The sequence below is a fragment of the Gambusia affinis genome, linkage group LG05, assembly GCF_019740435.1.
Source record: "Gambusia affinis linkage group LG05, SWU_Gaff_1.0, whole genome shotgun sequence".
NCBI lineage: Eukaryota > Metazoa > Chordata > Actinopteri > Cyprinodontiformes > Poeciliidae > Gambusia > Gambusia affinis.
Window position 1 is genome coordinate 20,541,698 of NC_057872.1, and position 21,523 is coordinate 20,563,220.

Consider the following 21,523-nt stretch of genomic DNA (forward strand, 5'->3'; position numbering starts at 1 on the left):
AATGACTAAGACCACACAGACAAACTTTTTACATCCACAGTGCTGTAATACTATAACATTCATATGTGCAATAGCTAATTCGTTAGCAGTAGAGAAGAAACCAGGCAGAAAGTGAAGAATAAATGACCAAGGAAAACACCACTACAATGTGCATTTAGCCATGTTTGTTTTTGTCCTCGTTGGTCTGAGGCATAGCTGGAGAAGATGCTGTGTTGAATCTGGTTTCCGCTGCCTCTATTCCCTTCAGACACAAAGGCGCCATTGTGAGAATCACCCTTTCAGTGCAGGAGCAGCAGGCGGTGAAAAAGATGCAATAATAGGATTCCTCTGTTTTTGCTGCTGTTGCTTCTCCATTGTGCCTCATCATCAATGGGACTCTTTCTTGTCCTCCAATTAGTATTCAGACAAACACCTCTTGGTGTCAGTGGCCAACTGCTCCAAGAAGTACTTTGAGATGAATCCAACCTTTTACCTTTCAATAACAATTTTCTTCAGAGGACTAACCCTAATTATCTTGAATGACATGACTGGTCTGGAGTTGTAGGATTTAATTAATAATTTTGTTTTATGACCTAAGCAGCTGTAATTAGATTCCATAAAAGGAAAAAGCAAGTAAAGTGTTTGTAACACAACTAGGAGATTTAAAAAAAAAAAAAAAACGACAAAAAAAAAAAAGCAGGTTTAATAAATATGAATTCAAACCCCCATCTTTCTAAACTCTGATGGACTGTACAGTTTTAGTTTTTCATAGAAAAAAAATGAAACAGCAAACAGAGTTTGTTTCTTGATAATTTTCACACTATCAAAAATTGTGTTTGACTTAAAGGGAAAATATGGTGTAGTACAATACTTGTGTTGTTTAAAACTATTAGTCCGCAAAATAATAATAGAGCTCCTGGTTTGATTTTTATTAATACGTTCTCAAGATCATATTGCTACCTTATTTGTTTAAAACATGTTTTTTTTCATGGACAGGCAGCAGAAACATTGCCCTCTACTGTTCACCTCCTGGTGAACAGAAAAGCCAGTGTAACTTTTCTTACATTTTATGCCAATTTTTAAAGACTCTGATCAACTTATGTCATTTCCAGTTAAAAATGTAGATGTAAGATTGATTTGAAATACATATATTTTCATATAAGAAGTAAAAAATGACTGATTTCTGAATGAATTTTTCTTGAATCCATTACTTGTGCAGTTGGTTTCATTCATGTCAGCTCTCTGCAGGTGTTTATGGTTCTCAGTGATGTATTTCAGCCTGCAGGCAAACGCTCCCTCTGACTTTGTGACATTTCATTTCAGTGTGATTGATGACTATGTTGTTTTTCTGAAAGTCACTGTTGATGGAGGTGCTTCATCAAAATGCCTGTGAGTCTGGAATTATGCTTCCTTTATTCTCCACTTATGGTTACAAATTCAAAGTTTGTTGGATGTGTCCCCACTTTGTCTGGAATAGATTAAAGGTGCTGTGATACATCAATCCATCCTAACTGTAATCTCTGACTGACTGAACGTTCCATTTCCAAGTAGATGACTGATGCTGATATGAGAGCAGGTTGGCCCGCCGTCAGCCCTGATGTAGCATCAGCCTCTACAGTTGTGTTGCATCAGTGCGTGGCTGTGTTGACAAAACCCTGTGATAAGTGGTGGGGTCATAAACTCATCACATGACTTGAAGAAAGAATGTCTTGACATCTCTGAATGACCCATCTTCCTCTTGTGGAAACATAAAACCCCTAAAATCTTTTTAACATTCCAACAAATGCTCCTGAGGATTTCACCAAAGGCGTTTTAGGCAGAGACAGATAATTATTTAAGCGTATTCTGACAGGTTGTGTAGGGTGACCTTCCTATTCAGCAAGCATGTGTGGGTTCTCTCCGGGTTCTCTGGCTTCCTCCCACAGTCCAAAAAAATGACTGTCAGGTTAATTGGTCTCTCTAAATTCTCCCTAGGTGTGTGTGTGTGTGTGTGTGAATGGGTGTGTGTCCTGTATGTCTCTGTGTTGCCCTGCAACAGACTGGCAACCTGTCCAGGGTGAACCCCGCCTCTCGCCCGGAACGTTAGCTCGAGATCGGCACCAGCAAACCTCCTGACCCATCCATCCATCCATCCATCCATCCATCCATCCATCCATCCATCCATCCATCCATCCATCCATCCATCCATCCATCCATCCATCCATCCATCCATCCATCCATCCATCCATCCATCCATCCATCCATTTTCTGCTCACCAAGGTGAACAGAAAATGGCAGGATCATGTTGCTACATTGTTTGGAAAACAGTATTCAGGCGTAGCTGCCACTAAGTTCACAAGTCATTTGATCAACAGGATTTCACCACTGGGGAAAATGACCAAGAAGATGACAGGAATTAAAAGGAGGTATATGGTTTGTTTGTTTTTTTGGGACAATGTGCAGCAGAGCTTTTACAGCATTGGACAGTTCATAAAACGTTGTGTGTCTTTTGATGTTATGAATCCATAGCTCTTCAATAAAATCGCTGACCTTAATTTTCCCAAAACAGTGCAATAGAATGCCTGTTCAGTTCTGAATAAGTCCTTGGCATCTCCTCTGATGGCTTATTGATGACATACCTCATGTAGCTGTTTACATCCATCAATTCCATGATTTTTTAGGACTTATTGTGTGAACATTATGAGTATGCATACTTTAAATAAATAAGGAGTGAGATGATAAGTAGAAGCTATGGATTCAAAATACTAATTGGTAAAATTAATCATTGTTCTCAAATAAAGATTTGATTGTTTCTGTCACTCAGTCTGGTCGTTTTGGGTATTTTTTATAGGTCAGATTAGTTTCAAAGACTCCCTGTTTTTTTGTTTTTGTTTTTTTTTTAACTTTTATGTTGTACAGTTTACTGATGATTGCATAGACATGAAATGTGACTCTTTCCAGGTTTGTCTTCCTTCTTTTCCAGGTGTTGTGAAACATCCCATCAAGGAATCTCTTTGAGAAAAGTGTTCACATTTTTAAGGAGCTCACCACTGTTCTTTTTTAGCTAATCTGTACTGATTATAACATTTTTGGACATAAAGAAATTGTTTAAATCTATGAGCAAACCAAAGCACAAATTAGAGCCTGAAAAAACAACTCATGTTTGACGTCTTGTCCTCCACATAGAGTGATTTACCAATAGGCCTGTTGTTCCTCAGCCAGTCACTTTGCTGCTGGCTTAGTTGTGTAACACCTGGATGAAAGTCACATGGGTTGATAGCGATCTAGGTGCAGATACGGGAGAATGATATCTTTATGTTCCCATTCCTGTTTTGCTCTGTTAGGCCTGTAGTGCTTCTACAATGCTTCTTCTCCAATGAAGGCCTCAACACACGAGAGTAGCAGAACTGTGACAGATTAAGTACCTGAACATTAACAGTAAACTTTCAGGGTGCCATAACAACCTTTATGTAAGTCAAATTGAGTCAAGGTAAAAGATAACTATTCCATTTCTTTTGGGTTTTATGTGTCCGTTTTTAAACAATTTCCGGTGCCTAAGCAGTTTCTCAAATGAACACTGTCTTTGTGTCTACCACCAAGTCATTACTTAAGTACCATAAACGGAGCAGAGATAAGCAAAATGAAGTCCATTTTTTGTCTTTTGTTGGTATAAAGACATCAAACAGCAGCCAGATGCAAAATATAGCAGGGTGGGGCAGTGTGTGGGGTAGAGGGAAAGTGATTACCCCATCTGAGGCAGATGTTTGGGATGTGATTCCCGAGAGTCTTACTGGATGTCTACTCCCCTTCTCTCTTTACCCATTTCCTGTCTGATCTGCTGCAAATAAACAGCATCAGTGCCAGAAAAAAAATTAATAAAAATATATATAAGCACTTCTAAGAAAGAATAAATACTGGGATTTATGTTGCCCTGGAATGCATTCATATCCATTTTATATCTTCTCACATTCCAAGCATGAACTTTAATAGCTTTTATGTGATACAATAACTAAAGATTTAATTGTAAGGACAATTCTTTTGTATCTTTTCACAACTCAGTGTTTTTATTTCTTTTTTCCAAGATGCCCTCCCTTTGCCATGTCACAGTAATCTGTCCTGCCTGGTAAAATAAAGGTAGAAAAATATAAAGCTGAAATAAAATCCGTAATAAAGAGTACAGAGTAAAGCATTATTCCCATTTCCGGAGAATGTTTTTTCTGCTTAACTTTTAGAAAGATGTTGTCAGGAGATGCACTGGGACAGCAGCTACATGTTTCCTATATGCCTGTGTTGGTGTCATTTTTGGCTCCCTGTTTAATGAATTTTCTGTGTAGAACTTGTACAGCCTCCTTATGTTTTTCTACCACACTGTTGCATAACACACAGGTGTAGTCTCGCCTATGTATCTTCTTATCTGGTGCCGCGTTTCTGATGGTCCCAGTGTTGTTACTATACATGTCGTCCTGCGTCTGATCAGCAGATTGTGATTGTGTTATCACAGGGGCCCTGGAGCCAGCCAGCTGCACTGATGGAGTGACAAGAAACACCAACTACTGTTAAACTATCCGTGGAATCCACACTTTGAGCTTTTAGAGACGTGTGGGTCACAGCCAACATGTCTTCATGCGCCAAAGACAGACGAGTTACTTGTCTTTCATGCCCTTTTTATGCAACAATGATTTATAGTAACAGCTTCTTTTGATTTAAATGAAATCTTCAACTCTCATGTTGTCTATCAGAAGTGGCAATAGAAATATATACAAACTGTTCCTACAGTCATATACAAGAAAGATGACAGATGAATACGTTTTTTTTCTTGTTATCCCTTGCATTTTTATTGTTAATACATTATTTGATTACTAGTATCAGACAACATATCAGACATACAACATCTATACATAAAATTCTAAACATGTTAGATATATGCGTTATAGCAACGTTTACTTTAAAAAAAATGTGATAACTTTATTTATGTGCTGCAGCAGGATTGTACTTTTGCAAAGTTTAGAAATCTTGAGTAGTAGAAATGAGACTAATGACAATTTATTTGGGAAGAGCTGAAATATAGCTTTTAGTAAACTGTACCTTAAGGAGCTGGTGGAAAAGTTAAGCAGCATGCCTGTAATTCTTCAGTTATTCTAGATTTTATATAAGTAAAATCCATTTATTATTAGATTTTAAATTACTTTGTTAATTCTAATATCCCATGATCATGTTTACAATCAGACATTGTTTCAGACAGGTGCTCATTTGAATCTGATAGTGAGTTAATCCAGAGAAAAGTAAACTGTGAAGGTGGTTAAGATCTGGATTATCCTCTTATTTTGAGTTTGGGACTAGATGAGGATTTATTTCTGCTTTAATTGAAGTTCAAAGTGTTTTCAATGTTTTGTCTAAACATTTGAGGTAATACATTGCCAGTGCATTGCTTATTTAGCTGAATTTATAGAAAAACATTTAATAATTGTTGGGGACTTTATAAGAGAACACAAACCTGCAAACTGTTTTCTGATGACAGCAGTTTTACCTGAACATCAAAAGAATCGTTACCATAGTCTGAAAGACGTGAGCATTAACTTATCATTCAAAGACCAGAGTATTAAGACATTATCAGGGAATCAAAAATATTACAGGAATTAGCAAATATCATCTATCTTGAATGCAACAATGAAAGGATATCCTGCATTTCTACGAACTTGAGACTCACACGAGACATCAGGTGTTGACCACGAGTTCCGGCATGTGAGTCGGTTCTGGAATGACAGGAACTTTTGGCATCCATTTGGCTTTTGAAAGAAAAAATTCTTCAACACCTGTGACGGTCAGTCATAGACTCAGAGGATTGCTTAGGTTGGAGGGAAAGTAAAGCAAAGAAACACTTTACATGCAGAATCAACCTGCATTATGACCCAAAAAAGTCAGACCTTCTCAAATTCAACATTGTTTTGGGACTTGAACACTCTGACATAAATGATAAAAATAGTATATAAAAAGTATATGCCCTTGCAATACCTGAGTTCTATATTTATTTTATTGCACCAAATGAGGAAGTTCTCTTTTTTTTTTCAAAAATACATGATGCAAATGTATAAATCGTTTTGTTTTTTTTATGTATCTGTTTTCAGAGACCACAGCGGCTTTTCTTTGGTAGAAAAAGATTTCACAAACTGCCTTTATATCAATAATAAAACATGAATTTGGGTTGTTTTGTCTAAATTAAATGGTATGCTGATCTGATGTACTTGAAGAGAATATCACCATATTTAAATTAATTTGCAGAGTTGATCATTCATAGATTGTAACTGGTCACTGGTAGATTTTATGCACCTCTATTTAATTTTCACAGGTTTCATTATGAGCCCTTAAGGCAGGGGGAGGGTGATTTCATGCTTGAATATTATTGATGCAGGTATAACCCATTACAATAACTGCCATAGAGGAAAAATGAGCAGAAAAGTCAAGATAAGGCATGTTAGATAGTTTCATGTAGCGACATGATCACTCCTGAATGTACTAGATTTTAGTGAATGAATACAGAATTAACTGTACCCTTTCCTTTCATACATAGACTGGGTCAACTGGAAACCAACTCAACTTTCCTCATTAAAAGGGAGCTTTAGTATTAAATTAAAAGGATTTGCATGTACAGGTTAGGACATAGATGTTGGTTTAAAACACAGTGAAACAGGATGTAAAGCACCAGGCTGTCGGTTAGCTGAGAAACTGACTTCTTGACAGAAAGTCAAGCAAACAGGAGGCCTGAAAAACGGAGTCTTTGTTCCACCTAAACTCATCATATTTTTAAATCGTGTGATCGTCATAGAGTGATCATTGAAATTCCTCAAAATTATAACAAAAGTCCATCTCATTCTCTGTCATTTAAAAAAAAAAAAATCAAAGCAGATAGAGGTGTGAGTGACATATCTTAGGTTACTTCAGACAGAAGGAGGAGGAGGAAGAGAATGAGGAGACATAATAAAGCATGTATCAGACCAATCCAACCAACGACTTTGCCAGTAGATGCTGAGCTGCTAAAATAAATGCGAGTATCACTGGTTTGTCTTTGTGTGTGCTGATGAAAGTTTCCGCCCACACCGTGCTACAAAGTGACCTGCACAGTAAATGGTCTGTGATGTTATGACTTCAATCTGATTCTGCCAGCAAAGTCACTAAATTATTGAGAACACAACATTAGGATGATGATTTTCCAAAGCACATACTGACACTCACTGAAGAGTAAAGAGCAGCTTTATTGCTGATGAGAATATTTTCTTCAAAAATGTGTCATGCTTCCAACATGACACATTCATACTAATTCATTAATCAATGTTCTACAATAGATCTTATTTCAACTAAAGATGATGAACTATGTATCTAAACAAACATGGAACATCCCAATTGACTTACTACTTAGAGAGTATATAATGGAAGCTCTTAAGTTTTTAAAGTGCTTAGATCATGTTTTGCAAGTTTGAACAAAAAGCATGAGGAGAAAATCTGAGATTTGGGTGTGTTAATTGTAGTGACAGCCTGGGCCGGATTTTAGCAGGGGCTTACCGGGGCTGTAGCCCGGGGCCCCGGCATTTCGGGGGCCCCGAAGGATGTTTTATATTATTGTGAATGGATAGTGTCAGAATTTAATCAATGACTACCATGATTTTGACAGCACCGATGAAAAATGTTCCCATTTGTTCTGGCAAACGTCCATCTTGAATGCTTGCTTGTTATTGGTCCACTTTTGACGCATCTTACGCATTGGGGAGGAGGAGCGTCAAGGGAATATTATTTTACAATGGCGGACAACAGGAAATATGACAGCGGAGCGCAGAAAAGAAGGAAGAGAAAAGAAAAAGAGCATCGCGCCAAAGAGGCGACAAACAAAATGCCTAAACTGACAGGCTTTTTTAAACCTGTTAGCGGAGATGGAGCAGAAACATTATTATCCCCCGCTCCTCAAACCCTTAGCTATGCTAACACCGGCACTAAGATCCCGCCAGAACCTATAACCGTGACTGAGTCGGTGGCTGGACTGGCGTCTGTGGAGTCAGAGTCGGTGGAAGCGGGATCTTCTTCCGCAGATGGAAAGACGACTGTGGATCCGTACAGTACCGATCCGGCGCATTGGGGGGAAATTGACGAGTCCGTGCGAGCTTACTGGGCAGAGCGAGGACCGGAGAGCTGTCAAAATATGAATGTTGGCTTTCAAGCATCAGAACGGGTGTACAAGCATCAAAAGCGTCACTTCTCCAAATCTCACTTTAAAAGCAAGATGTTAAATGGTGAGTACGTCGAAAGATCGTGGCTGCTCTACTCTCCATCCACCGGAGCTGCATTTTGTTTTGCATGCCGCATTTTCAGCAATGCTAATACTCAGTCAAACTTTGAAACTGGTTTCAGTGACTGGAAGCACGCAACTGAACGCAAATGCCTAAACTTTAAAAAATCCTTCAGAGGGCAGCACTTTGGACTTACCTGGGTCAGGATATTTTCTGAAAACTACAGTATGCCTGATCTCTTTTTTCCAGAAGATATTGTTTATATCCATGTTCTGTCTGACTGGCAGAGAAGCACTTTTTTGACATTTATTTCCTCCACTATTTACCAAGAACTTTAAAACCAAAGAAAAAGTTTGAGTTTTGATATATTCCACTTGTACTTATATGAACTTGTAAATGCTGGGGATATTTGTATAAATATTGTTTTACTCGCTTTGCTTTGTAAAAGTATATTTGAGCATTGCACTTTCTTGCACTCAATCTGTTTTATAGTTTGTGTTGAAGTCCAGGCAACAATAACTATTCAGTGATTTTATTTTGTGATGCAAGCATCATATTCTAGTTTCAACCCCAACATGTGGTTTAGTCTTTCTAGAAAAGAGTTCAGAGTTGTTTGTAGTTTGTGACAACTGGCTTATTAAAGTTGTCAAAACTTACTGTTCGGTCATTTTCTGTTCATCCTCTAAAACAAAACAAACACATACAAATATATATATATATATATATATATATATATATATATATATATATATTTTGCTGAATTAGGGAGAGAAATGATCACGTCTCACATATATTCAAATTTATTGCATATTATTTTCTTAAGACTTCATACTATAACTTGTTCCCATTGTCTATGGTTCTTATTACCTCATGATGAAGTCAAATTTGATGAAATATGATACATTATGACTTCCAGTCCGACTAAAATAACTTCCTGCTAATATAATATTTAATTAATATTCTATCAACTCACTTAATCACCTCTCCTTAAAGCAGTGTTTCTCAGTTCCAGTCCTAAGGCCACCCTTCCCTGCATGTTTTAGGTGTGTCCCTTCTGCCACACACCTGGATTGAATCTTTGGGTGATTAACAGGTTTCTACAGCATTTGGTGGCTGCAGAAGACGTCATGCAATCATTTGAATCAGCTGTTCTGGAATAGAGGCACATCCAAAACATGCAGAGCAGAGGGCCTGAGGACTGGAATTGAGAAGCACTGCCATAAAGGAAGTTTGTGAATCTTGAACTGCTAGATGAAATGTGGTCACCACTCCTAAACTTCTTCCATCAAAAGGATAATTAACAAACTAAAGGTGAGTTTAGACACCTTGTCAGAGGGGGCGGGACTAACTTTGTCTCCACCTAAGTCTCCACCTGGTAGGTGTGACCCAGCTGAACAAAACCACATGTGAAGCTCTTGTGTTTGTCTGTGAGCTTCTTCTTCCACCCTCACACACACACACAAACTCCCCAACCTTTTGGCATCTGCGCTGTGGACACCCCACCCCAACTTTTTGTCCTGGATCTTTGGAAAAGAACAAGCCTCTCCAAGCCTCTGCTCTGCATCTGACTTGCAAGGAAACATGACAGACTCATCTACCAACATGCGGCTGAAGCTGCCAATCATCTGCTTCATCCTGGAAATCATTCTCATCATCCTCTTTGGTGTTCTGGTGGTGTACGACCATGACACAGACGCAAAGGTGTTTAATAAGAATATGAAAATGAATAACTCCACAGCTGGTGGGCACAGCGGACATGATTCTGGAACATCTGATGATACTGACTATAGGAATGATTTCTACTACCGCTATCCAAGTAAGTTTTCTGTAGATCAGGTATCAAAAGGTGTCAGTGGATGTTCCAGCAATCCAGTATCAGAGTTAGTGGGGAAAAAAATTCATGCAAACTTTGAAACAATGCTAGAGTATTTAAAATCTTCTCAGGGTTGTTATTTTTTGTTTGTTTTAATGGTGGGGTTGTCGACTTTTTCCAACAAACCTCAAATACAAAACAGTATTGTTTTTAGATAAGACTAAAAGCAAAATATAAAAGTCCATTAAATGAAGGAATTAAATTAAGTTTAGCTGGATAAAATAAATATATTTTGGATTAAAAAAAAAATTATATATTTTTTTTGTTTGTTTGTTTTTGTCATGTTTTATGGAAACAACGTTGGGTAAATTGGATGGCAGAATTTCCCATAGGCTATTGACGGTAATCATTAGAATAACATGGAAGCAATATTTGCATCTCAATGAAAACTACTGAATGTTTCATTAATTGCTTCTGATCTACACAAATTCATCACATCAGCCAGATATGCCAGTTTTCACACATACTTTAAAGCCCTGTGGATTTAGTTTTCCTCTCAGACGTTTGAAATTCCCAAATCAAATTTAGGACACTGGGTGTGTGGCAAAGTGTTACATTTCACTGCTGGAACCACTTTGTGCTGCCTAGCCAACATGTTGTGCTCTGATTATCATTCTAAAAGGAAAGCTGAGGGTCTTAACTGGGCTGTCTGGTCTTAGGCCAAACCTTGAAATGATCAGCCATTTCATCTATTCCACAAAATGCTAATATTATCCTTCAAAATTCCAAACTTATACAAAGAACTGTGATAAACGATGGAATATATCAACTTATATGTAAAAAGTCTCACTAATCATTACATTTGATACACCAGTGCACTATTTATTTTTTGTTTTTATTTGTGGTAAAACTATCGAAAATGAAAAGTAAATATAAACGTATGGGGTATGCAAACATAGTATGAGGGTATTCTTTTGTGACAGCTATAGTAACTCATGTCTGTTTACACTATACTTAGCCAGGTATGTGACTTTCAGCCAATAATGGAAATATCAACCTAAAAATATCAGTCTATCTTTTTTGGACTGGAGAATTGAATCTCAGGTGTTCTTGCTCAGCCAACATTTTTCAAGTTGTGGTAGTTCTTGACCATGTGGGAGGAATTTATACGCAAATTTCCTTTCTAATACCATTCCAAGACTGAACAATAGGGATCAAGCTCTCTGTCTGGGTTAAATTTTGTTTTCCAGTTCTTGAAATGTATAGTAAGACGGTCTTAAAAAAGGAGTGTTTTCTGTAAATGTAAGTAGATTAACTTAATCTACTTGCACAGCAAACAGAAAATAGTAAAACAGATAATCCATTGTAATAAATTTGTTTGACTTTATAATGTATCTATTCAATATTTTTCAGCTTTTTAGCTTAGTTTATTTTTGGCAGGAAATATTGTTAGAACATCATGTAAAGAAATATTCCTGTTTCCAGTCATGCTGAAATGCATTCTCTAAATGCAAAAGTTTGATTCTCTTTTTTTATGTTCTAATGCAAAAGAACATAATCAATATTTCATTCCCAAAGCTCGATTTTAAAACGTAAAAATGATTTATTACTGTTGAGCACACAATGACATGTCAGAGTCTGGGAGGTGTTTACATTTAGGAATCTCTCTCATTCGTGAGGGCGGAGTTTCAAGCTATGGCAAAGAATGATGGGAATTTTTAAAGACTAAACCCTCTTCTTACATAATAACTTTTAACAAATTCTCCCAGAAGCAAGTTGCTATAGAATCTCCTCTAACTTCTCCCTTTCAGTCACTGCAATGTGGAAGTTTGAAGTCGTTTTGAAGCAACCCGTCAGTTGTGATTTTCTAGGAATGCCACACCTTTGTTTGATGAATCCAAACTTATCAAACGGGATGTACCTCTATTTTTGTTTCATAAAGCTTACTATGCAGCAGTAGTGTCAACAGGTGCTGTGAAATTTCCATTGCTTTGTTTAACACCTAATGAAAGATGTATTGTATTTAATGGGAAACATTGCTGTTTTGCTAACCCCGACATAGCAGTATCATTGTCTAAAGTTTCTCTCTAAACAACAGAAGGTCAGTCTGAGAGTTCAGCTCAAAACAAAGTGAAAAAAGATTTGTCTCTCATTTTTGTCTGTATTTAGGAGTGATTTTACCTTAAATCACTTTGACTCTTACTTAGTATTTCATCCTAAATAACAAAACAAAAAGATGCCGTTAGCTTTATGCAACATGTGTCCAACGAACAAATTCTGTATGGATTTCTCTTTACTTTTTGCAGCACTGACACAATATTAGGATACACACAACACCATTCAAAGACTTAAAGGAACATGAACAGCTTTATGAATGTGTCACCACATGAGGTTAGAAAATAAGGCGGACAGTCAGGTCCAACCCACTTTACGGTGTTTAACCTGACACCTTTTTGTCACAGAAGTTGGAAATGAAGATCACCGTCATGGCTCGGGGATGTTTGTATAGAGGCTTCATCCGGTACCTGTATCATATGCTGGGAGAAAAGAAAAACGACGATGTACAGTAAACAGAAACGGGTTCAGACTTTTCCTGCTCTACAGTGTGGAACCCTTATACTGTCTGGAAAGTAAATATTTCATTAGAGCCAGTTTAACGTCCAGCTTATATCGACTAAAGCAAGAAAAACACAGAAAACTTACAACTAACAAAAACACGTCCAGAATTTGCTACATAATGATGTTTTTAATACATTTTCACATCCTGGGTGAATGGAAACCATAATCCCAAAATACCTATACTTTGAGTTACAATGGTTGTTTTCATACTTCGGTAGAGGGCTGAACTTGCATATAAAATTGTTGATAACATGTTTATAATTCAGCCATTCGATCAGTCTAAGACATGAGCACTAAAGCCAAGATGAGATTAACTGAACTTCTACTACTCACAGTCCAGGCAGCAAAGTGGAGCAAATGAGAGCATATGTGGGACCCCATAAGATCGAAAGAGGTGATTAAGAGAAGAATTGAATGAAAAACACATTTTCTCACAGTGCATTAATGAAGGGCCCAAACCTAGAGACAAATACACCTGTCTGCACATACACTGAAACTGTTCATAAACTTGTGATCAACTTTGTAAGATAAGTTTTCCAAGCCTTTCAGAGTTCTTCTAAGGTTCACATGGTATGTGTAGAATATGAATCAACTGGCATTAATGGAATGGACAGCTGAGGTTTGTGTTTGCAATGTCTCAAAAAAGGTGAATGAGGGGAAATTAATTTATTTTACCAGACATTATATCGTGTGTTTTTACAATGTTGTCTGTATCAGTTAAGACCACCCAAACATGCACATTATATGTGTTTTTGCATAAAGTATGTATAACTGTATGTTCTCTAAGTTTCTTTTAGGATCGAAGGTTTAGTGTCGTGAAAAAAGTATCACATACATTTCTCTCTTTGCTGGAACAGTTCAAGTTTCAAGCTGCTTACCACTTACAAATAGATACAACAGTTAGTCAAGAGATGCTTTTTTATTTAACCAGTTGCATGCACATGCTTGAAAACTTGCCAATTACACTAAGCATTCAGCTACATAAGTATTTCTGATTCTTAATTTGTATTGTCTATGTTGGGTATTTAAGTTAAGATTTCCTCTTATTCAACAGACATAATCAAAGCAAAACGGTGAGAAGGAAAGCAAATCTCAATATTTAAAATTCATATCAGTTGGCGGTGTAGAGCAGTTCTGTTTTCTGACCTTCATATCAATGCTCCTTATTGCGTTGATATGAAGGTTTCCATCTGGGCCTCAGGGAACTGTGTAAATCTAGGTCAAAATACCAACAAGGATGCTGGAAAGAGCTCTGCTTGGTCAAGCCAATTAACAGTTACCATAACGACAGCACTTACAGCACAGAGCAATGTTATGAATGGCAGTTAATGAATGATGTTCACAAACTGTGTGAATCAGGACAGCAAACAATGTCACACAACAAGTTGATAGGGTTCATTTCAAAAACGGGTCACCAACCATTTCGCAGACCCATAAATGCATTTATTTTATTCATGGTTTTGCATAATAAGTTATAAAAAATCATATATAGGCATTATAAAGCATAAATTAATTACAACCTGCTGTGAGTCATGTACCTGCTTGCAATTTACAACTAAATCAGATTTTTCCAGTGAGGTTTCTGAAATTGCGCGTTTTAAGAACAACTCCTTTCATCAATATGGCTTTAAACCTCCTGGAAGAAACTGTTAGTGCTCATTGAATGGGTCCATCTAGGAGACAACACATTGCTTGACAGCATTGATAAATGAAGCCTGCATGGAGTCATAGTCACACCTTCACGCCAGAGCATACGGGACCATGTTTTCAAAAGAAACAAATTAACGTATATCTAACAAAGCAGCTACGGCATATGACCTCCTTGACCGTTTGCTGTTTTCTGCTTTCTGTTGTCTGCAGGTTTCCAGGATGTGCATGTAATGATTTTCATCGGCTTTGGTTTCCTCATGACCTTCCTTCAGCGCTACGGCTTCAGCAGTGTGGGCTTCAACTTCCTCATCGCAGCCCTGTCCCTGCAGTGGGCCACTCTCATGCAGGGCTTCTTTCATGGATTGCATGAGGATGGAAAAATTCACATTGGAGTAGAAAGGTACAAAATGAAATACAGTATGAATACCATCATTATTTAAAATTACTATTCTCATATCCTTTTTCACACTATTCTTCCTTCATTCTTACATTAGAGAGCATCACCTTCTATGCAAGGCACACTAACTGTACTTGTTCCTCTCAAGTACACAATAATGAAAAAGAATTTTTTTTTAACCCTAACATTGTCTCATTTTGAATAGGGACAACAATGCTTTAATGTTACATTTTTAAGTATACCTCTTAATTACCAGAATCTGGTCATTTTGAGAGTTTAGCACTGAACAGATATTGTCACACCCCATAAAGGTTGCAGCATTTAAAAATTAGTTATTTATTAGCTTTGAAAATAAAATCAAGGCTATTCTTGACTTTACTCCCATTTCCATTCCAAATTGTTAACCTCTGTTTTTTCTGTTTTCAGTATGATCAATGCTGACTTCTGCACCGGCTCTGTGCTGATCTCGTTCGGAGCAGTTTTGGGAAAAACCAGCCCCCTCCAGCTGTTGATTATGGCAGTTTTTGAGGTCACACTGTTTGCCATCAATGAATTCATCTTGCTCAGCATTTTAGGAGTGAGTCACCATAAATCAAACTACTGAAGACTTGTATTAATGACTTATGAACAGCTTTTATTTTCTCTGCTGACACACTCAAAGCTTTGAACTATCCTGTGAACCATGTTTCAGACTAGAGATGCTGGAGGCTCCATGACCATCCACACTTTTGGAGCGTACTTTGGCTTGATGGTGACGCGAATCTTGTACCGCCCCAAACTGGAGCAGAGCAAACACAAGAACTCGTCGGTCTACCACTCTGACTTGTTTGCGATGATAGGTAATTCCCGTGCAAGAACAAACATTACAGGAACTGTAACACCCAGACCCATTAGGTTGCAACATGCTTTATGAATACGAGCTGTGTGAGACACTACTGACTGAATCAGAGTTCATACTTCTTGTGGTTTCCCCACCATTTTTTTTTTTTTTTTTCCTAAATTACAAAGTACAAGAATTTACCTTGTGTGTTGCAACAGGTAACTGTTCTGTGACTTTTAGTACCTTTCAGAAGTATTTGTATCCCTTGAATTCTCTGAAGCAAAAGGAAAATTAGGTGTTTGATTTTTTTTTTCAAAATAAAAATGTGTGGCAGGCATTTGTTTTCAACCCCCTTTACCTTCAAAACAAGAAATAAAACCCATCTTATTTCAGGGTGGTAACTATAATTACCCAGAAGATGTAATGGAATGGCTTCCATAATGGCTTATTGATGTGCTTGGATTGCCCTGAAGAAGCCAAAATCTTTGTATTCAATGACCAATCTGCAGTATTATTTAAAATATTAATATGAAGATCCAAATATAAACAGGCATGTTATACACTAAGCTGTATCTGTAGTACCAGTGCTTATTTTCAGGTTGTTAAACATGTTTAAAATCTTTCCTTTCACAACTATGCACTGGCTAGAATATGTAATGTAGAGTAGTTCAAGGGGTTTACTTTGGCAAGCCACACAGAGACATTTTAAAGTCCAGTTTTCAATTTCCTTTCACTGCTGCTACATTTAAAGTCTATCTTTACCTTCAATGCAAATACAGGTACCATCTATCTGTGGATGTTCTGGCCCAGCTTCAACTCTGCTGTCACGGCACATGGAGACCCCCAGCACCGCACAGCCATGAACACTTACTACTCTCTGGCAGCCTGCACTCTGTCAACGTACGCTATGTCTGCCCTCACAGCTCACGATGGAAAGCTGGACATGGTAATAATGCATGATTACCATTTCTATTTTCAACTGTTTACTAAAAAAATCAGAAAATTAGATGAAAGTCTTGATGAGAATGTTGTCTCTCATTCAGCCATACTGTATTTGCAGAAGAGTTTCCTAACTAAAAAAGTAATCAAACAAATAAAATAGAGCCAGAAAAGCACTGAGACAAAAGGAAACAGAAGAAAGATGTTCTATCATAACTTGTTCTTCTTGCACTTATCAGAGTTTAGAAAACACGACTGTTACTCAATACCTGAGAGCCAATGAATGAATGAACTGAAGGTGCACACCTCCTCAAAAAATGTTGGTTGGGTCTCAGCCAAATGGCTGGCAGGCTGATCAGATATCCAGCTGCCAGCCATTTGGCAGCTGGATATCTGATCGAATACCTTGATCATACTCCAAGATGAGGTTGTAAATCATCACAAGATCAATTCTCTATAATGATGGTTATCAAGCATGAAAGAACATTAATTAGGTAGGCAGATTGTTTCTAACATGTCTCAGTCACTTGGTTGTTGAAAACGATTTTAAAATTTTTTAACAGCATTCTTTAGTATTTTGTTTTTACAGTAAATTTAATCTGTAAAGCACATTTCAGCAGCAAGGCAGTTCAAAGTGCTTTGCATAGATAAACACCATCATCGAGCAAATATACATCAAATATATCCATCATGTTCCAGTTATTATGACTCTAAGGCAACTCTAATCAGGTGGGTTTTTAACCTTGATTTAAAAACAAGGAACTTAAATGTGTTCTTAATTCAGCATATCCAAGAATTTGTCTTCAGAGTTGTTATGGAAAACGATACTGCGGGGAGAAAAGGTCTCCAGTAACAGTCAGTCTTGCAATGAATCTGAAGGAGCCTCTGACTGAAGGCTGTTAGTGACAGTTCAGTATGTAGAGACTGAGATGACATTAACATGTCCTGAATGACATCATCAATTGTTGGAAAGCTCTTCTTATGCACCTTGTTTGCTTTTGGCCTCAAACTTTAATCTTTTTTCTGATTATGTCAAGTCTGGCATTTTTGACATAGTTAGAAAAGTTATTTTTATAATAAAGAAAACAATTGTATATTTGATACAACAGGCACCATAGTTTTCAGACAATGCATCATCATTTTCAGTTCATTTTTGCTTTTTGGGAAGCTTGTTTTGTGTCAAAAAGGAGTTAAAATTATAAATCTACTTTGGAAAATAGACAGACAAGCATTCTGTTAGTTTCTCAGTACTTCTAAGCTTTCTGGATTGAAAACACGAGTCTTTGTTAAAAATATGGAGACAATCAAATATTTTTTTTATTTTTGCTGCTGCCAACTCAGTACTTTGCTACTCAGCTCTGGTATATCTATTTTTTTTTCTTTGACCTCAACATGTGTTTTGTCTCCATGTTTAGGTGCACATTCAAAATGCCGCCCTGGCCGGAGGAGTCGCAGCAGGAACAGCTGGTGAAATGATGCTCACACCTTTTGGCTCCATGATCGTTGGGTTTTTGGCAGGAATCATCTCTGTCCTTGGCTTTAAGTATCTCTCAGTAAGAATAAATTATGATGTTATGTTTATAAACCAATTCTTATTTTCATCATTTTCAAGACACATGTGAAGGACTTTTATCAAAGCTTTGAATAAACTTCATTTAAATTTTTGAGTTGTTTCAATTCTTACAAGGTTCATTCTACAAATGTTGTTTACTTCCCATCAGCCCATCCTGGAGGCGAAGCTAAAGATCCAGGACACCTGTGGAGTTCACAATCTGCACGGCATGCCCGGCATCCTGGGGGCCATTGTTGGGGCTGTCACTGCTGCCGTGGTCCCAAAGGAAGTATATGGAAATGGGTAAACAATTATTCTTTGCTTTCCCTGATGCAACACTAAATTCAATATTTTTACTTTTGTTATTCAATCTGTGCTAGATTAAATTTCTCTTTCACTCTATTTCTTTATTTGAACAATCCGCTAACATGTTTTCGTTTCTCTGTGGCTGTAAGTTTGAAAAAGGTTTTTCCTAATGTGGCGAGTGGAGAAAGAGAGACATCTTATCAGGCCGGCATGCAAGCCATTTCTCTTGTAATCACTCTGGCTATTGCCATTTTTGGAGGACTCATTGTTGGTAAGTAGATGCAAAACCAGTGGCTACTAAACCAGTTCAAGGACATCCAATAATAAAAAAAAATTAAAAGAGCCCAAATTATTTGATAATTTTAAGAAGGTGCTTCAAGAGGGGACCAAGATCTTTCTGAATCAGATTTTGTTTATTTTACTTTTTAAATCGCAAGAAATTCAACACATTTAATGTGCAGAAATAAACTTGATGTCAACTAATACATGCATTATGGGGAATAAATGAAAGTGCAAGTCTGCATTAGTGACTTTTAAAAATAAATCTCAGGATTTCATCACCTGGAATACATACTTCCTTTGGAACTTGATAGCTAACATTTAAAAAACAATATATATATATATATATTATCACACATCAAAACATATTCTGATGAATATTAACACCTGCCCAGAACTGAAGTAACAAATCTTTCCCCTCCTCTCAGGTTTCATTTTGAAGCTACCGGTGCTTGGAGCTCCTCGTGACAATGCCTGCTATGAGGACAGCGTCTACTGGGAGGTCAGTTTGATAAAACCAGACAATTAGAGTCAAACGGCGTGAAATATACAATATATGGAGGAATTTCCTTTGGAAAACTTGTGAAGAAGTATTTACATGATTTTGTTTATTTAGATAAATACGCCTTAATTCTTGGCTGATTCAAAATTAAATGTTTATTCTTAGAAAAACTTAGGAATTCTTTAGTCATAATGTTATGCAGTAGGAATTACTGCATAATATTATGCATATTTTATCTTTTGTCAACATATCTGTCACTCCATATGGCCAAAGCCTAACAAACAAAACATTGCTTTAACAGTAAAACTTTCCAAATAGGCTACTGGTCTCCAGTTACACATTGAGGTGCGATTGCACTGCTAACAGTAAAAATTCACTGCATTGTCATATTTTCAAATATATTGATTAGATTCTTTTATAAAACCTGCATATGAAAGTAACAACCTCAGCCATGGTTTCAGTTTTGGAGTTTTGATAACATCATCAATAAAGTTAATCTTTGTCCTGATAAATGTGATTTTTCTTTCAACACGGTAACAATAAATGATACAATAACTGCCCATCCCTGGTATAAAGCAGTTATTCTACCAATTATGGACAGATTCAGTCAGAAAGACATTTTCAATCACATTGTTGCTTATCAAGCTGAAATATCAAATAATGCAATGAAATCTAACACTGATTTATAAGATGAAGATATTTAATGTGAGAAAAATCTAAAAAAAAGTTCAGTTATTATTTTGTTCCATTATAATTACACAAAAAGTAATGTAATGGGTGATGGCATTCAAGGCCGATTTTTAATGCAATCATTAGTTTTTTGTAAAGTTTTTTTTTTTTTTTTTTCCCCTAGTGTAACAAACTCTGAGGAACATGTTTTAGATGTTTTGACCACCAGGGGGAGTAAATTTACCACAGCCAAAGTTCAGAATTCTTGCTCAATTCGGAGACAATTGTTGCTTTGTTTTACTGTAATTTTATGTCTTTTTATTTCCTGGATGCAGATGTATAAATCAGTATTTTCTAGAAGTAGGTACTTAAATCTCTTCTATGATTTCATTGCCAAAAGGAGAAAACATTGTTAATTAACATTTTATTATTTGTTGTTACTTTTATATGTGTCTACTCATATTGTGTAGTAAAATATTGTCAATGTCAAAAAATAAAATAACATCAAAAGTGCAACAAGATGAGAAAAATCTATTTTCAGCACTTAAGTCAGGAATACTTGTAAATGTTCATAAAATAGATGATGCACATTATTATAAAGCAAGGTGAGAGAGCTACTAATGTTCAATTTTCAGGTATTCTAAAGTTTTATTATTCTTTATCCTCAGGTACCAGGTGAAGAGCATCATGAGGAAGAACTAACTGCAGTGAGGACGGAAGAAACTGAGCAGATGAACAGTTAGACACACAGAACCAATCTGAGGTCTTAACAGCACTTGAAAGCCTACAGGCTACAAAATAATTTTTATATTCATGCCAGCTGCCAAACAGTTTATACATTTGAAACATTATCTGTTTTTCAAGCCAGTAGAATAGAAATGAAAGAGTAAAACCACTAGAGGTCAATCTAGAGCTGTGAACACGCTGCACTGATAAAGGATGTTTCCATTTATTAAAAACTGCTTTGTTGTTGTCAATCAAATACAAATGTGAAATAATTACATATTTTTACAGTAAGATTAAACCAAAGAGAAATTCATTTAGCTGAATCATTTTATAGGATTTATTTTAAAGTAACTCAATGTGTTCTTTTAATTACAGAAAAAAATGTCATGCTATGAGGTAATTATGTTTTACTGTACATTACATTTGATTCCATTAACTTTAGAATTGTATACAATTTTGCCTCATATTAAACCATGTCAGTCTTATTATTACTTATGTACACTTTTCTATTTGTATGGTAATCTTCTAAATGATTTCCAAATTGACTTAAACCTGCAGGAAAATTGATGTTTGGTACATTGACTGTATTTATAAGAGCAGACAGAATTTTAAGTACAGCTTTGAATAGTTTTGGGCTCAAAATAAAGTTTTCATTCAGTGTTTTGTGTCATGTGGTATTTATGGAAGTTCAGGAGTTTTACCCATTAAAAATTATTGCAACTTAACAGTAATGTAACCAACAGAAAGACTCACAAAAAGAACGTTGCATTTTGTCCTTGTTTTGAATTGAAGATTATCTTCCAGTGGACACCTGGTTTAAACCCATCAGTAATTTACAAACTACAATTTTGGAAAAAATAAAATAAAATCTGGACTGTTTCCACTGTTTACGTTCAGCCGTGTCACAAAAAAAAATATTTTCCATCTGCAGATACTGAACTGTTACAAGATTTTTTTCCCCCCAGTTATTATAATGCAACAGCTCTCTGAGAAGTTGAATTTTTCCACTGATTCCCT

At 36.5% G+C, this 21,523-nt stretch overlaps 1 protein-coding gene across 2 annotated transcripts; it reads left to right on the top strand.

Annotated features, from left to right (window-relative positions):
- Positions 1-9,436: 9,436 nt before the first annotated feature.
- On the top strand, positions 9,437-21,166 carry rhbg (Rh family B glycoprotein). Of its 2 annotated transcripts, none has more exons than XM_044116036.1 (10): positions 9,437-9,545; positions 14,527-14,716; positions 15,140-15,290; positions 15,405-15,552; positions 16,313-16,479; positions 17,888-18,025; positions 18,194-18,327; positions 18,480-18,601; positions 19,038-19,111; positions 20,449-21,166. In XM_044116036.1, exons 2-10 carry the CDS (start codon positions 14,547-14,549, stop codon positions 20,521-20,523), a joined length of 1,179 nt encoding a protein of 392 aa, XP_043971971.1. In that variant the 5' UTR covers positions 9,437-9,545; positions 14,527-14,546; the 3' UTR covers positions 20,524-21,166. The 2 variants fall into 2 exon arrangements, with proteins under 2 accessions (XP_043971971.1, XP_043971970.1); XM_044116035.1 differs by having other exon boundaries at positions 9,440-10,050.
- Positions 21,167-21,523: the final 357 nt, after the last annotated feature.

Coding starts and splice junctions, on each gene's coding strand:
- rhbg (XM_044116035.1), top strand. CDS start 9,816: ATGACAGACTCATCTACCAACATGCGGCTGAAGCTGCCAATCATCTGC. Junction 15,291..15,404: donor TCTTGCTCAGCATTTTAGGA/GTGAGTCACCAT, acceptor ACCATGTTTCAG/ACTAGAGATGCTGGAGGCTC. Junction 18,328..18,479: donor AAGGAAGTATATGGAAATGG/GTAAACAATTAT, acceptor TGTGGCTGTAAG/TTTGAAAAAGGTTTTTCCTA.